The sequence below is a fragment of the Anas acuta genome, chromosome 6 (assembly GCF_963932015.1).
Source record: "Anas acuta chromosome 6, bAnaAcu1.1, whole genome shotgun sequence".
Taxonomy (NCBI): Eukaryota; Metazoa; Chordata; class Aves; order Anseriformes; family Anatidae; genus Anas; species Anas acuta.
The window spans coordinates 15,799,566-15,817,850 of record NC_088984.1 but is presented as its reverse complement, the minus strand read 5'-3'; the positions used below and the strand labels follow the sequence as shown (position 1 = coordinate 15,817,850).

The 18,285-nt window shown below is 40.5% G+C and overlaps 1 protein-coding gene across 17 annotated transcripts in view; it reads right to left on the bottom strand.

Annotated features, from left to right (window-relative positions):
* Positions 1-18,285, bottom strand: part of KALRN (kalirin RhoGEF kinase) — a 504,304-nt gene that overhangs the window by 241,341 nt on the left and 244,678 nt on the right. For all 17 annotated transcript variants that reach the window (XM_068687540.1, XM_068687542.1, XM_068687541.1 and 14 more), the window contains one exon: positions 16,442-16,672. In XM_068687540.1, the coding sequence (XP_068543641.1) occupies positions 16,442-16,672 (231 nt within the window). The remainder of the gene's footprint in view (positions 1-16,441; positions 16,673-18,285) is intronic.

Here is an 18,285-nt window from a genome sequence, read left to right as displayed (position 1 = left end):
TATCTAAATCTGACACTAAACCTTAGATCTTGCTCCCACCAAAATCCTCAGCAAAATTTCAACTGACTTCAGTAAATATTGATAAAGACCCTATGTTTGTAAAAGATAGGCAGGGGCTAATTACTCATCCAGCAGAATCCAAGCCTCCAAACACAGACTTCAACCCCACATTCTATGTCCCATTTAGCAACTTCTGAACAAATTTAGTTCCTCTGACAGCATGTTACAAGCTGCATATAGGCTAATGTGGATAAGTGCACTCCTAATGTACAGATACAGCTCTGCTAATGGAGTTTTGTCGTGGAGGAAGGGAACAGTGCCTTACTCTGCTCACTCTGTTTGGCTAATCATGTCAAATCATTTGAGAGCTTTAAGAAATAAGCAAAAAGCAACAAGGATTTCATATCAAAAGTAGACTGGAATTTAAGCAATTTGGTTCAATGCCCAGCACTGCAGTTCAGCAAATGACTCAACTTCCCTGCCTCCATTCTCATTTGTAAAATGACATTAACCACACTTACAGTCAAAACAAGTGAGGCTGACAGAGAAAGTGTTTGGAGTGAAAGCTGCCTTTATTTTAAGTTTTTGCAGCCTCTAGCAATATGTGGCTCTAAATCTGGTTGGGATTCTAGAAACCTTTTCCAATACTTGAACATACTAAAATATCATAAATAGCAAACAACATCATGGCTGCTATACACAAATGAGCAGACAATCAATTTGAAAGCAGGGCTATAAAATCAGCTGTAAATTGCTCCAAATTCACTGCAGTATAAATACCGAATTGCTGAACATATATCTAGAAAATCTGAAACACCGTAGCTTGACCTATTTATATGTCCATAACTAATTCATCTTCAGAAAATAATATACCAGCCAACCAGCTTTGTCTTTATTTGATTCATCTTAGGTGGTCATACATGTTACTTTCAAATTGGCTTGAGACCTAATTGGTGCATTCTGCTATCACACAAATGAAGCAATCTGAGGTCTGGGGGTTCTCTTCTTTTGTTGTTGATTTTTTTTTTTTTTTTTTTTTTTTTTAACTTTTTGTAGAGAAGGTGTAATCAGAGCTACACTGATTAACATACTCTTAGGACTGGATGTTAGCACTGGACGACAAATACGAATTTTGATACTTCCTCAGTCTTTTGTCAATGAAGGTCACTCTCAAAATGATACAACAGACAACCTTTCCTGAAGTCACTCAGAAGTTTGTCATCTCCATTTTGCCCTTCCTTTTCATCACAACAGCATCTGGTAAATATGCATTGAGCCATGCCTGCATCTCTTTCAAAAGCCAGAGAACTAATGCAGCTGCTATTAAGTATGATTTTTTAATCACTCCCTGCTTTTCTCCTCTAATTGTAGTTATTCCAAATACCACCACATAATTAAAGAGGTCTTTTCAAAAAGAAAAGCCATGCAGTCCCTTTTACCCTTGGAAGGAAAAGCAACCTTACAGACCTATCAGTATTATTCTGCTGCATAGAGCAACTAAATTAACAAGGAGGATTAAATGCAGAGCCAATTACAACATTAAAAAAACTTCTTTTATTCCCTTGTCTACATTCAACCAGAAAAACAAGTCCCCATGAAATCAGATCGTAGGTGTTTTTATGAGTTTCCTGGACACTATGTGAAAGGTTCACCTCTGCACAGTTTCTCATTTTAACAACAAAATCTAACCTCAGTGGTTAAAAAAATAAAATACTGTTTTGCCAAAAGCAGGACATCCATGTTCTGCTCTTTATAGTAGTGACAGCCCTGCATAGCACAGCTGATACTAATGAATGTACTTCAGTAAATTATACAACTACTGAGATGTGGGACAACAAATATAAAAGAGACAAATAGGTACCAGAATGTCCTCAATAAGCGAAAATACACGCAGTGACTCCAGACTCCTCACTGCTTCCAACACCCATAGCTACCCTATGTTTACAAACCCATCTGGAAGCAGGACCGTAAGAGTTTGGCCAGCCATGTCTGTCCCTGCAGCACGATCCCTTGTTCATCAACAGCTCCTGCACTGGAAAGCACTCCAGAAAAACTCTCCCTGGCTGTCTTCTTCTTAGCAGCTTCTAATGCACAAGTGTGCAAAAAGAATTAGTTGTGAAAGGGTTCAAAAGTTAACAGCATGACTAAGTGAAGACATCCTAAATATCTCCTGCAGTGCTGTGGCCTGAGCACCAAGACTTTTATTTTCTAGCAGTCTCATTTCTTGCTGCTTCAGGCCTTGCAAGGGTGTTGTTCTTCCATTTCCACCCCTATCTCACTCCAAGAGACTTGAGATGAGCGTAGAACTGTACAACAGTCAAAAATATTCTTGCCTGCTCCATGTATGCTGCCCTCCCATGGAGGAAGAGGGCTGCTCACTTCAGGAGGGGAAGCAGCTCCAACTTAACTCCTTACCTTTTCACAGACTTACATGGCAAAAATAACTGTCACTGCTTTCTACAGATTGCCATTTTGTACTTGTACAGTTCTTCACCCAAGCCTTTCACATCTATAACCATATTCTGATGGTTTAACACTGACAAGTGTTTGGATAAGTGAGAATGTGATGTGTTCTGGCACCATCCACCTTCACTTCACGTAAAGGACAGAGCTGATCCCAGCCCTAGTAATTAGGGAGATGCAGCATTTAGTCATGTGTCTCTTGGGAACAGCACATTTAATTCAGGGCTTTGGCAGAGTTAGTTGGGTGTAGGCTGGGCATTTTGAGTACAGTACTTGCCCATTTCCTCTGAGCAGTGACGGAGGTCATGCAGCCTCCACTTGCTCTTTCACTGAATGTGGTCATCTAGGCTGCAAGCTCTCCATAAGGGAGTGTGAACACATATGCTTCGCTTACCCTGAGGAAGGACTTCCTTCAACTTAATGCTGCTTTCCTTTGGTAACGCTCCCATTCATCAAATGCATCCCACTTATCTTTCATTTTCTTGATCAAATGTTTTACTTGATAAAATTTGGAAAGTGCCTCTCTAAAAACATTCCAAGTAAGAGAACAATAGACAGACAAATGAAGAACTAATGTTTCTTCCTTGATGCCTGGCTTGTTTCTAATGTTCCCAGAATATTGTTTTTAAGGAAATCAAAAAAGGAAAAAAAAATCATCAGGTTAAAAAAAACCCTTCTGTTGTATTCTTTAAATGCTAACTTCTTTTACAGCAAGTTTTCAAAGCTGTGTGTGGGTGGAGAAGCTATAAATAACGACATTTGTGCATGTTCCTTCTGTGCAAGACACAGAAAATGTGCTCTGCATCAGCACAGAAAGATGCTGCTGTGCTCTGCATGAGGCTTCTCAAGGCTTGTGGGTAGATTTTTTTCTTTTGCAATTACGCTGCTGGTGTTGCTGTTGGTGAGCCTTTTCTCCAACACTTAGGAAACATACCTGGCACTTAACTGTAGCACGATGAATTAGCAATACAACTAATTGATGTCAATCTCCTATCAAGGGTAATATGCAGAAATACAGAAATATTTTCTTACCTAGAGCAGCTAGAAGATTTTGGTTGTTGCTGTTTGTAGCACTAGTTTGAACAGATTTCACTCCTCCTAAGGCTTAGTGGCTACTTCACTTTCCCCAGGTCCCCATTTCCCGTCCCACATTTGCCCTCTCAGACCAGTTTTTCAGGGCACAACCACCAGGTCAGCCAAGGTTGGGCCCAGCTACACTCTTAAGTCTGGCTCCCTCAGACCTCAGGCTGTTTGCTTAGAAATAGTCAGAGTTTCCTGAAAGAACACCCTGGGCCCCTCTCAGCTCAAGCGGATGGGAAGAAAAATGTGTCATGCAGAGCAGACATTGAAGCAAAAGCAACCTGAAAAGCTGTTAATTTTTTACTCGAGCAATCTCTCATCTTCCATTGCTGTTGTTTCCACCATTTTAGAATGCGCTTTGGAGCTCTCTCAAGAAGAGAAACACCTGAACACCAAGTCTGGCCCAAACCCAGCGTCCTCCTCACATGCTCTGAAGTAGGATTAGGACATCCCAGAAGTAAAAGGACTGAGCTCAGTTATTGCTGCAAGTGCAGATTCCTGGAGCCTAAATAAGAACCAGCAACACAGACAGAGAAATCATAGATCTCATGATGATCACAAACCCTAATGGCATAGACACAGTGCCAAAAACTCAAGTCCTCCTGCACATCATCCCCCAAAGAGCCAGAGAACCAGCTGATCCACAGAGGAGAAAGCTCTGAAGAAACAGTTAACAGTGCTCAGACTATGCTACAACCAAACATACTAGGGCTTTCTTCAATTCCTCAATAATCCCCCCCAGTAACTCTGTATTTGACCTCTCTAGCATCAGAGCAGAACAGAAAATCAGCACTTGCAGTCCTGATAGTAAACAGAGACACCTGCAGGACCCAGCTGATTTGGATTTTTGATAGGCAGTTATGATTTAGACCTCCAAGGTGTTGACAGAAGTTATTATTAACTGCTAACATCACAGCTAATTGCCCAGTGCTGATTTTCATGTTTGTGAGGGAAAGCATCTGATCCTGAAGAGATTATTAATTTTATTATTATCATCATTTTTAAGAGTAGCCCACTATGGCTTGCAAAGTAGATTCCTTGCATAAATTCACTTAATTTGTTTTTTCTCAGTGGGACTGTCCAAAATGTAAAATGTCCCTAAAGAAATACAGCACGTACACAGGAGGGACCAAAGGAGTGTCATGAACTCTTTAGAAAAGTACATTAACCTTGAGTATGTAAATAGAGCAGTTGATTTTAACTCTGTCAGTGACAGATGTGCCTAAAGGCTTCAAGAGAGGAAACAAAACAAAACTACTGGAGGACATATTTACTACGTTTTTCAGCTCCAGCTGTAACCAGAGCGTAACTGTTAGCGTAGGCAGAAGTGGAATAGTGTAATTGTAAGCAGGGTTAGGCACATACCTTGGGTAACAACTCCTCATTTACTCTATAGGAAAGGAAACAACCTACATGACTGGCTTCTAATTTTGGTGCTCTGGGACACTGTCTGGACCTGTTACTAACCTGGACTGCACTGTGAGTTTAGACATGGATTAAGATGGTACCATCAACAGCTTGATAGTATCAACCCACCTGAACTGTTAGAAAATAAGATGTTTTAAGCCAATGAACAAATAGAAAGGACTGATAAAGCAAAGATGAGCTTTACAACAGAGCAGTCTTTAATGCAAGCACTATGCTCCAGGCCTAATGTTGACAACCCTCACTGTGCTGAGTTGTCTGCTTCGCCGTAGAGAAAACTGCTGATCGACCAGAATATTAAATAAAGCTCTGCTTAGGTTACTGTTGGGAGCAGACGATTTAATCATCTTCATTTAACCAGGCTTATAATCCCAGCACAGACAAGTTTAGTATGAGAACAACCTCCAACTGGGATAAATGGGTCTTGGTACGTAGTGTCATCTCAGTAACAGAAAAACTATGCAAGATGGTATAGCACTGCAGCAGCCTCAAACACCCTTGCCAGGGTCAGAGCCCCTTGGGGCTGGGTTTTGTGCCACCACATTGGAAAACACCTTTCCTCCATGGGGCTCTGACCTGATTTGAAACTTGAGGCAAAACCTGAGTACAAACAAGAAGCGCCCTGAAAGCCAGGAGTGGCTCTTCTCCATCCTGGCAGTTCTCCACTATCAGAGACTTTTCTAACATCACTTGTTTGTCTTTTAAACAATTAACCTAACTCCTCAAATGTTTTCTCTCCTGCTTTGAGATATTCTGTGCGTCAGGCTGTGCCCAGGGTAGACAGGATGGCAGCACAAGGCTGCCTTTGGGGGTTGGCCTCCCAGCAGGGCTTTTCTACCACAGGGTCCCACTCAGGGACTCACACTGGCACCACAGCATCCCTTCTGCTCACACCGCCTGTCGGTCAGTCACTGCTCAGGCCAACCAGCTGCATACGACACATGGTCTCCCTGAACACAGAAGTCACAGCTCGGTGCTGCAAATAAGCGGGGAAAGGGCTGAGTTGCTGAGACGTGTGAGAAGTTTGGCATGTGGCATACAGGCTCCATGCTGAGCCAAACACTCAGTGTGAAAGACACAACAGAACTGAAAATAAAAAGCTCAGGACATTTGCATTGCTGTGTAACCTACCCATAACCATATGGCTGATTTCTTCCAAAGGTCATGGAAGAAACGGATCTTACGAGGGTTTTGAAGGGTGAAGGGCCAACGACCTTACAGACTGATCAAAGGAGGCTGCGGATAACGGCAATGAGGAGCTGTTTGTGGGGAGGCAAACAAATGGATGCTGAGCCCTAAGTCCCCTGGCAGACTGGTTGAGATGATGCAAAAATAAACTAAGATTTATGTGCAAGCAGGATGAGACTTATGAAAAGCTCTTTCAGCAAGGAACAACCTTGAACTGTTCAGGAGAGAAAAGACACTTGAAGGACTCCAGATGTGTGAGTCATGGGCAGAGCAAGGACCAGAAGTGGTTGGGGACTTCCCATAAGCATCTCTTTTAATGAAAAAATCACTTTCCTCACACGTGAAGTTTTCTGTGAAAAAAACTCATTCCTTCCTTTCTTTTCTTTTTTTTTTTTTTGGGTGGGGGTGAGGGGTGGGTTGTGGCTCCCAGCATATAGCATCCCCTCTCCCCTCATCCTGAACTTACTGCTCTTCTTGTTTCCTGACACCACATAACACTTTAAAAAACCTGAGGAGGCAAGCAAGCAAGCAAAAGCAACACCCCAAATACATTCTGATTTTTTAAAAGTTACCTTTTGTTCTAGAGGAAAAAAAAAAAAGAAAAGAAAAATAAGTGATTATTGTTTTGTTTTTGTTTTGTGATTTTTTTTTTTTCCCTAACTTTTCACGCTGGTTTGGGAAGGAAATTATCTCAAGCTCAAAATGCTTTTTGTGGCTGAAGCCAAAAATAAAAGTAATTTTCTCCATCCCTCGACACATGTCCCCCATCCAAAAAACTCCAAAAGGCAGGAAGAAGGAACAAGTAAAGAACTGTCAGACCAACAGGAGGAGAAATATAAAAGACCAGTGGACAGGCATGAAATATGTTTGTTTTACATGGTTTTTATGTTTGAAGGACATTTTTGTTAAAAAGGGAATCATAGCATAAAAGAAAGTTTATAGTTGTAATAGTATACAGGAGTATACTTTTAGAACCTACCAGCTCTAAAATGTGCCTGGGGGTCACCCCAGCCTAGGCAATGGCTTCCAGAACTGCAATCCAAAGATTACAACTTTACAAAACAAACAAGAGGCTTTGTTGTAAGAGCTCCCTGTGAGGAATATGAAACAAAAGTAGTTGCTTAAAAGTCTCCTGTGAGCTAAAGCATTGTGTTCAGACTTAGACGGTGCACAAACTGACTTCCAAGGACAGAAAAACCAGAACCTTTCAATCAAGTTGGCTGGGTAGGGATGCTACTGAAGGTACAGCCAACAGGAGCACAGTTATATGGAGCAGAGCTAGTTTGTGATACGGGTTGAGGTAAAAAAAAAAAAAGCAGTTTGTGACACGGGTTGAGGTAAAGCTGCTAGAAGTAGTGAGAGGTAGTGGGAATGACTGGCCTGGAGAGGAACAGCTAGCATAAACAGGACATGGTGCCAGATCAGCTCAACCTAAATTGGGCCTCGCTACACAGTAAGACATAATAATCTCAAATTGTGAGCGCAGGTCATTGCCAGAGGCAGAAAGTAACCAGCTGGCTGAGCAGCTGCCCCATGCAGGAAAACACCGTGAAATCGTTATAGTTATACTTCAGCAACTAGCTATCATTATCCTCTTTGTTGTCTGGCTAGTTGTTTTCTCACTTTAATGAAAATACCTTTTGTTGGCCATCAGTCAAAAGCAATATGAAAGAGGATTGATCACTGAGTGACACGCAGAATCATGAAAAGGCTGGGAGATCATGTGAGGAGGTAATTGGAAGGAAAGATCACGGGAAACAAATGGAGTAGAAAAGAAAGACTATTTTAGACTCCTAAACCAATGCCCAAAATAGCATATTTATTTCTTAGCATAACAGACCCATATTTCATTTCTACATAGTCCAAATAAATCCCGTAAGACATTCTCTTCAGGGGTAAAACTGGACTAGCAATGACTTTGAAGGTTTAGAGCAAGGATTTGTGAATCAGACATCCTGACATGAGGAGTTCTGGCCATGAAGGTTTCAGTGACCTTTGGCAAGTCGCTTAACATCAACCTTTCAGAAGACCCATAATCCTGAGATGAAAGAAACCACAACAAGCAAGAAGTACTACTGTTATTGTTACTTCTTAAAGTTGCAGGAGGAAAAGCCTTCTAGCATTCCAGCTTATGTTTATTCAGAGACCTTATTTTTTCTCTGTACCCTTAGTGACAATTACTCATTCTAGCAATTGCTTTCAAAAATATATATATATTTCTGGAGAAAATTATTTTTCTTCCTTCACCACTGCGGCCCTACTATTTTTGTAGGCCTAATCAGTAACAGACGAGCCTGATTCTTTCCCCCCCTTTGCCATGACAATGGGAGCCAATGATGCCTTTCAAAAACAATAAACTAAACATCGTATTTTCAGGGATGCTGACATGCAAACAATCTGGGTATAGAACTAAACAATGAGGATATGCTATATAAGGCGGATGATTCTGCTTGAGCATAACAGCAAATTTTAGCACTTTCCCTAGGACTGACTTCTCAAGTTTGCTGCAGAGTGAACCCTGGATCAGACAGGCACTGAATGGCCTGGCACGGTGGCTAGAAGTGCTCAGCACCACACAGGATTGGTCTCCTGCATCCTAATTCATCTCACCCAACACCAGGTAATATCAAACTGAAGGATCTCCCTGGAGAGCCTACTTTCTCATTATTTCCCCTGAAAGAAAGAGTATCCATAGTACAATTCAGATCTTAGACAGACTGAGTCATTCCCTGAAGATGCCAGTGTCTCTCCACTGACTATAAAAGGAGACTATGCATTAGACTCCTGACTTGGATGATTCAGTTACGTTCTTAAGGACAGGCAGGATAAATCCAGACCACGGAGAGCTGCCTCTACCTCCTGAGAGGTAACTGTATTATTATATCATCTTTTCCATTTGTTCATACAACATGTTGCATCCTCTCCATTCACTATGAGGTAGATTCAAAGCCTGGAGGAGTCAGCAGGATTTTCAAGAGTTTTTGGAAGGCCTTCTTAGAGATTCCTAAACTCTTAGTAAGAATCCAAACTTTTCCAGTTCAGAAAGCAGCAAAACGGACCATATGTAAGGACTGTGTCTTAAAGGACAGACAGTATCCTAAACAAAAAAACAGTTTCGGGGGCACAAAGGATTATTTTTTTCTGTTCCTCTTCTCACTTAAGTAGGTTCAGAGATCAAGCTGGGTGGTTCAGATTTCTTCAGATCCTATTTCCCAAGACAGCTGTGGAGCTCATCAAAGTGTTCTTGCACTGCTCTTACATCAATACTAAGTAAACTTCAGTTAGTAACTGAAGCTGGCCCCTGAAGTTTGATATCCCTAGTGCTTCTGCTCTGTGTGGAAATTAAAAAGTGATCATTATTATTTTTTAATCAGTGACTCCTCAAAAGCACAAAGAACAATTGTCTACTTGGCTTAATAACTATATAGAGTAAGAAAGATAAAAGGTTGATTCCAGGTAATTTCAAGTTACACTTTAAATCAAATTTTGCAGAGGATACAGTACTGTTAATCAACAAGCCTTAAGGAATTTCCTGAAAAAATATCATTAAATGAAAATGTAATTGCTTAAACCCATATTTCTTTGTAAAAACTTTTGGCACAAACAGTCTAATACTGATATATATGATATTGTTATAAATGTTGTCAGAAGTTCAGAACACAGCTTGCTCTCTCATGTGAGTTTGATGTATTTAAAGCAATTAACTTCTTGGGCTGCTTTCTTAAGACATCTGAGTTGTTCTTACATGAGACACTGATCACTGGTTAGAGGGTACAAGTGTGACTACCAGGACAGAAACACAAAGCTTTGTGTTATTTAAATGGCCATGTTATTATTAGTTCATTTCATAGGATCTGCAGGATACTAATCAGCACCACTTCACTTTCAAGTCAGTGACAGTGTTGGTTACTTGTCAGCCCTCTTCAAAAGATGAGTGGGGCCACAAACCTCTTCATTGCCTGGACTTGCACTCACACTGCCTGAAAAGGTGCCAGTTCCTTTGGCAGGAACAAAAGAATGGAATGAAAATTGCTCTAGGGAAGCAGTTGCCAAGATATTTTATTGCATGGTCTGTGACAAAAAGGGGATGGAAACAAACAAACAAAAATCATTTTACTATAGACTTACTGTCGTTTATGGCATAAATTATACACCAGACAAGCACCAAGAAAGAGGCCATTAAGGATATAACGTGGGTTTGTAAGCATGTGCACATCTTATTAAGTTAGCCCTTTAGAGATAGGTAGGTAAAAGTTTTACTGTGATCTACCAAATTCTGTGGTGAGATATTTATATTAGATAATAAACTAGGTGTGGACACTTTGGCCTCAACAATTATCTGGAAGGGCAAGGTTTGTAAAAGCAGTTATTTATTTATCTCTTGGTCTCAGATGACAAAAGATTATTTTCTTCTGTCACTTCCCACTGGGACAAGGTTGCCAGCTAGTTTTACCAGTACTGACTCCTGAGTTCCTTTTTTCATTAATTCTTTGGTACAGTACAACCAGAGTTCAAACTTTACTCACCATCAGGTACCACTGCAACCATATGGATGGTAAGATCACAAATACCTTGTAAGCTCAGAGAAAGTACAGCAGTAATGCTTTGACAATTCAAACATTTGAGTGACAAACTAAGTGCATTTCATTAGTTGATAAATTTACCAAAGGGGCTCTGAAAATTCTCTAGGATGCTTCTAATGTTTTAATTATTTATCTGTCAGTGGTAGTAATTTACAAGCTAAATCTGCTCAGATGGCGCAGAGAGCAGTGACGTGTTTTTGCAGGGTGCTGTAGCTGAAGTCATATGGCAGTAAATATAAACTTGACTTGACTCTAATGTTCTTTTTACTTTGCTCTTGTTTACAAATAAATCTATTGTTTTACAAGGCTCAGTGAAGGTACTTATTGTAAACAAAGCATAAAAGGAGACATATAGTCTGATTTCTTCCTTCTTTGAAACAAACTGTGACAAACTGTGATAGAAAACTACAGAATTTTGGAGAAGTCATTGCCTTGAAGTGATCAAAACAACTGATTGTCCACATGCATATGTGGGGGATGTACAGACCTAATCCTCTAAAACCTTGTGTGAAAGCTAAATGAATCATGAACTGCGCCACAAACATCCCAGCATTCTTCTGCAAATGGACATCACACACATCACATGAAGTATTCAGTGTTTTTGGACAGTGTATGGAGGCGGATGGATGTTGGCAGGACATTTTTCTCCATACAAGTGGAGCAGGGCGGGAACAGGGAATGATCTGTTTTCTCGGCCAGTAAAAGCCAGACATGTTACAAGTTAAAGTGCTTGGTTATGAAGAGAGACAGCCTTTCCTCTGCAATACTTTGCAGTCTCCCACAACAATGGCAGCTGGTAAATGTAATGATATCAGTGTGGCCACATGGCCTTTTTATCCATCACCAGAGGCAGATAACCACACAAGGAAACCAAAGCTATGCTCATTAATGTCTCTGGGCATGAGGCCAACAGGACACAGATCTACAAATTTAGAGAAACCCAGATGAACCTGATTCTGGTCGAGCTTGACCTTCTTTAATAACAAAAGGGCTTTGACACATCACTACAACTGGTATGGCAACAGTCCTAGCTTTCTTAGTATACTGGTATCCACTTGCTAATAAGGGTTTACTAGTGATGGACATCCTGTGGCTTACTGCGAGTCTTCACCTGGCATGAGGTGCATGTCTCCTTTTTCCATGCAGAACCACCCCAGCTAAATCAAGACGTTGTACAAAGCCAAAAAGCACCAGTACAGACAGGACCTCTACGTCCACCTATTTTCCAGCTCCTCCTTTACAGGCAATCATCACAACCAAAGTGAAGCAAGAAGGAAGCAGCATGTGAGAAACACGTGAGTCTGCAGAATGTGAATCTGTAGAGAATAAGGTTGGCTGTGTCAGGCAGGGTGTTGGTGTCTGTGCATACACAGATGGGTGGAAAGACCAAGAACTTCCACAAGAAGGAACGACGCCTGCAGAATAAGAGCAGCAGTTTGACTATTCCACCATCAAAGTGCCTTAAAATACCAACTTCAAGGCATGCACAGACCATTTCAATAATGCATCTGATAGGTCTCCATTTTTCTTCTGCTTTAATAGGTATGCTTTGGGCTTTACAGCTTCATTTGAATGAGTTTATGAAGTGAGAGAATTCAGACAAAATTCTTGCGTATATTAAACCAAGGGGATAGGGGAAGGCAATGGAGTGAAGAACAATGCTATAAACTTACTACAGTTATTTCTAAGGCTGTTCAATAACATCTGCTTATGGTACAACACTCGTTGTGCCTTGCTGTTTTACACTGTTGGTGTTCAAGAGTGCAAAGGGAACATATTAAAGTGGAGAGCCAAGGCAGACAGGGTAAATCAAGATGTAACAGGGCAAAGCAGGCAAAATTGGAGACAACATTAGAACAATTTCAATTTTCAACAGAAATTGAAATGGTGTAAATTTGCTGGTAAGTAGTCTGGAAAAGCAGAAGACCCAGAGCAGAGGGGGACAAAAAGAAAAAACTACCATAAATGGGCTAAAGCATCTGCAGCAATTACAGAATAACAGTATGAATGTCAAAGGGATTTTTTTCCTCCCTTGTAAGACAGAATCTCAGCACCTCCTCCCACAGCTGTGTTAAGGGATCAAACAGCACAGCTCTTCCCTATCTGAAATGATAGAGGACTTCTGAAAAACAAGAGAAGCAATGAAGTCTTTTACACAGTTGGCAATCCAACATATTTTTTATAATGATCCTAAATACTTCTGGTGTTAAAAGAGTTCCTTGTCAGTTTATGCCTGTGTAGAGCCTCATAACAGCTCACAAATTGTCTTATCTGCTATTTCTATTGTGTGAATGGTGCTCCATTTCCTGTGAAGGCTGCAAATGCAGTTTCACTCCATTTATTTTCTTCCCTTCTTTAAAATGCTATATCTTCATAACTCATAGTTCTTAGTACACCAGTATTTACCTCTGTTCACATGTGCAAACTGATATCATTGTATTTACATATAGATTTAACAGCAAATAATCTTGGAAAATGTCTGATGGTGTGAGGTAGAGATTATTTTAATGACATTTTATAGCATAACATTTCTTGTAACTTGGCAATCCACAGTGTTTGTTTAAACTTTTTTTCTATAGCACAACTTCTATTTTGGTTACAACTTGACTGTACAGATACATTCTTTCTCAGAATAGGAGTTACTTTTGTTTCTTTTAATTTATCATTTTCAATGTTTTCAGGTTTTGTGCAGTTCAAACCGAAACCAAATTACAGTCAAAAGGATTTCCTTGTCGGTGGGAGATTATCTCAGAACACTGCCGTGACCTGCTAGCAATGCATGCAGTGTGTACTCTGGCCTTGCAAATGGTGTAGAAGATATCAAGAATGAAGTGAACAAGCCCTGTCTAACACAGAATAACCCTTTAATCCAGCCCAAAGGACACACCTGGACTACATAAAACTTTCATCCAGCTACCCAGCTTCGCAAGACTTACGGAAACTCGACATTGCATGACTAAGTATTTGAACCTTCTGTCAAGTCTAATTAGAGTAGTTAAATGAAAAATAATTGATCTCTCGGGATCCAAAAGGATCCGTTCTCAGAGATCTGTCTTTACTAAAAACTATTAATGCAGTTAAGCATAGAGCAAGAGCATGCAAAATAATCCTGGAATCTGTAGTAGAAACACGAAACATAACAAAACCAGTCCCTGTTCACATCTGCTTTTAGGACAAGATTGATGCAGAACAGCTGACATGAAGAGAAAGGTAGAGATGAAGAAGTTGAGTGAGTGTAAGGTCTGCCAGATCATCTCTTCCAACCTAGAAATTCTGTGATTCTGTGATCTTCCACCTGAATTTTTCACTGCATTGGCCAACCCTGGAGAGGGTGAGCCATGGGACATGCACAGTGGTAAGCTTAAATTTGAAGCTGGACAGAAAGGGAAGAACTCTTCCTTTGAGAAACTACACTGTATCATTGCCAGTCTAGAAGACAGCAATTTCTAATAAATTCAGGCCTCTCCTGTCAGGATTTGTTCTCCCACATACCTTTTTTTGATTTGAACCAGGAAGAAGCTAGTTAAAAGTTATTAAATATTGATAAGGCAGATGTTACTTTGGCTAGCAGACAACTTACTAGTAGACAGTTTCACCTGCCAGCTGATAGCTATTTAAAAATGCAAGCATAATAGGAACTGCACGACAGATACATAGGAGGTGATTACTTTCAAAACAAAATCAAATCAACAACCAAAAAAAAAAAACAAACCACAAACCAAAAAGCATGCTCAGAGATCTTCCTCCTCCTCATGGAATCTACACTTCATATTTCTGTTTAGCTGCTAATTTCACTTATGAGTTACAAAGCATTCATTTTGAATAGTACAGATGTTTAGTGAACAGAATGATTCATCTCTTCCTCTCTACTTTCTAAGTAGGACAAAGGGATGGAAGTGTGTGCTGGGACAGAAACACGTCTGTCATTAAGCTGTTGTTTCCCAGATAATAACTACCCATTAAGAGAAAAATTTGGAAAGATTGCTGCCAACAGAACTCACACAGAGTGATGCTTTCTAAATCGATTGGAATCCAGCAACTCTTACTGCTTGTTTCCCCCCCCTCACCAAAAGTCAGATTACACACAAAAGACCTGTACTTTTTGAAAACCAGTGACAGAGTCTCGTTGCCCTGCATTAAGCAGGAAGTAAAAGTCTGAACGTGTTTCTCGAATGCACCTCTTAAGCACTGCTACTGATTTCAAAAAGATGGAAAAGAAAGCTTTGGAGTGGAGGTATTGAACGAAAGTGTAAGTAACCCTAGGGGATAAAGAATACATAGCTAATATGGATACCTATTGACGTTATATACCGCAGTTGGATAAAATGTAAAAATACCAGAATTTACAATGCCTTGGTTTTTAAGATTTTAACCCCAAAATTGTATTAAGATAATATATCAAAGTTGAGAAAGTTTGCAGAGCATTCTAGCTGAATTCCAAGTATGTGCTCTATTTAATATATGGCTTATGAATTTCATTACCATGCAGTACGTTTGCTGGTACATAATGAAAGTGAAGTTGCTTAAATTAAGCATCTGTTACATTAAATCTCAGTTTTAATTATATATATGGCATGAATACTTGTGCGGTTTCATGGGAAAAAATGAGCAGGTATAAATTCTAGCAAACTTCTCAAGTCTGCCAAAGAAATGGTCACACGTATTTGTGAAGGATATCTACAGCCACAGTTCTGTCTGTGCTGGTGCACTTCAACTATGGCACTAACAGGACCACAAATGTACACATGTTGCATACAAGTGGCCTGTCCCCCTTCCTTGCTGGTTCACATCTATTTTGCCCGTGACAGCTTTGTCGTTCCATCTCCACCTCACGTTTCACTGGGAGGAAGGCACTGACATAAAGAACCCCAGGGACATTAGAATGCTCCATAAACACGATTAGAGTGTTCAGCCTCTTCATTTAAAGCAAGTACCATATTGCCACCAACATCTGTTTCAGGCTGTACAGGGGCCCATAAACAAACCACACCCTAAGGAACGAGCAGAGTCCTGTAACATCTGTTGATTGTGTTTGCATATTTAGCAGCTATGAAAATGGCATCTCATTCTTACTGTCAGTTACACTGTTGTGATTGTACTCAAAAGGATTTCTTTTTGACAGAAATGTTATTTCCCTGGAGCCTGAATTCTAAGAGGCAAGCCTGTACGGTATGAACTCTATTTCTGTGAGGTGGGCTACGTACATTGGGGTGTGCAGTTCATTTGAGCCAGCAAACTCATAGCACAGGTACCTGCCCTCCACAAATGGTAATAATGTAAAGATCACCTAAGCATTGCCACTGAAAGGTCTGTATCTGTATTGCCTCCACACAAGAAGATGAAATATACCATGGTTCAATTGCTTTTTACACTTGAAATCCTTCTTTTTCTAGTAAACGCTGTTTTCTCAAAAACAGCAGAGTACCTACAGCTAATTGCTCACTTGTGACAAATTAACCACTGAAAAGAGTGTCACATTCCCTTAGGGAACGGATTGATCAATAATCAGTGGACTGACTGATGACTTCAATGTGAAACTGAGAGATACTGAAAGGTGCATTAGTATTTCAGCATGGTTCCAGCACAGGCAGAGCTGTGCACAAAATCTTGGTTGTGGCAATATTCTCCAGATAAGGCACCAAACATATCTTTATGTCTGCAAATAAAAGACCATTTTTTACCTCCTTTAGTAATGGTATTACCTGTTGAACATCCTGCTGGAAAACGCAGAGTTGCAGCCTCTGATGTAGCCGGACTTTTCGGTGTTGCCAGATGCTCTCTAGACGCCGCTGGTGATGTAGGACTTCATGTACCACATCCAACACCTGGTGAACAGCCTTGGAGTAATTTGCAGTAGCAGTGAGGGATTCAGAGTTCCCAGGGCTCAAGGGACGCTGTAAGACATCCAGCAAGGCTTTCCCATCCTGGCTCACCTGTGTGAAGAAACACATCTACTTCACTGCTCTGGTTCTCAAACATCCAAGAGCTGAGAGAGAACAGTCTAGCTGATTCTTCTTCCCCCATGTCTTTTCCTTTAATCAAAAAGGAAGAAAGACCTTATAACATCTCTTTTTGACTTGTACTTGCACATGCAGTGCCTGCCTTTGCTTCCTGGTGGGCCTCCAGTACCACTCAGCAGGAGCACAGATACCGTGCTGCTGGAGCTGCATGGAACCAGAGATCCCAAGGCTGCGTTATGTTCTGACACTCGGGCACCACACACTCTTGACGTGCACTAGCTGATGACAGGTGGCATTTGCAATAGCAGGCCTATTTTTTGTGAGGAGGTGGCATTTTAAGAAAATCACAGATGGTAGAGTCAGTCATATTCTGTACGGTATGGGAGAGTCCTTTCTTCGTAGGATTACTAAGTATGAATATACATTCAGAAGTGTGACATTCTGATTCTATACTTCATTCAGTGACAGTGAAAAATAAATTAGTATATGGTAGCGATTCTTCTCTTTCCCAGGATAGCTCAGATGCATCTATAGCCTCCATTTTCAATGGCCTACAAAGTTTGTTGGCAAATAGAAAGCCTTCTGCATGTATGTAACCTTTTTCGTGCATATTAAAACACATTTTCAGATGCAAAGGCATTGGGGAATTAAAAAATAGAATGCCAGCTATTTTTTTCTGGAACGTTTCTGGAGCATTTTCATATTGCAGGGGCAAGATGAAAAGTGGAACCACAAAAAAATCCTAACAAACGTTATTAATAAGTGCATGCAAATATTAATTCTCTAAAAATGTTTTTGAAATATTTTTCAGCTGTAGAGTACAACATTAGACTATTTTGATCAACAGGAACACTAAATAAGGACATTATTGGAATCTGTTATTTTCCCAGACCACTTTCCTCCTTTCCCTCTGAAACAAACTACAGTGACATGACAAGATTTTCTGAAAAGTGTTTTCATTTCTATGCAATCGTAATCACCAACACGGCTAGAGAATGGTTTAAAGAGCATTTTTCATCCAGGTTGAATTTTGACCATTATCAGTCTAAGTTAAAACATTTCTCTAGGATTTTTCAAGTCTCACTTATATCTGTATTATAAATTGCTTGTTCAAATGTAGCAAATACCCATTAATCCCAAACTGAGTATTTTGGCAAGCCATGCTACATTGCAGTCTGTTACAGCAGCATATGTCTGGCACAATTGCAGAGAAATGAAGAGAGCCTTTGTGATTTATACTGGCAAAACTGGGAGTCAAATCTCATCATACTAGGTGGCTACTAGGTGGGCTTTGGCAAATCCTTGGGGATTTTTTTTAAATATTCAGGGTAACTTGGAATTAGATCAGGAAGTAAACGGAGAGTCCACAGGGAGAGGCTTTCCATACTCAAATTCAGTTGCTGCTGAGGACCAGCTGGAACAATTTGCACATGCTGAAGCCTGCTGGGGCCACAGAAGGAACAGTTGCACTTGCCAGCAGCAGTGCACAGTGGAGATGCTGGGGATTTTAGCAGGGCACACTGAGGCACAGGTGTTACCTTAGCAACTTTATGGAGGTGGCAATAGCTGCTAGGCAGGAAGAAGCA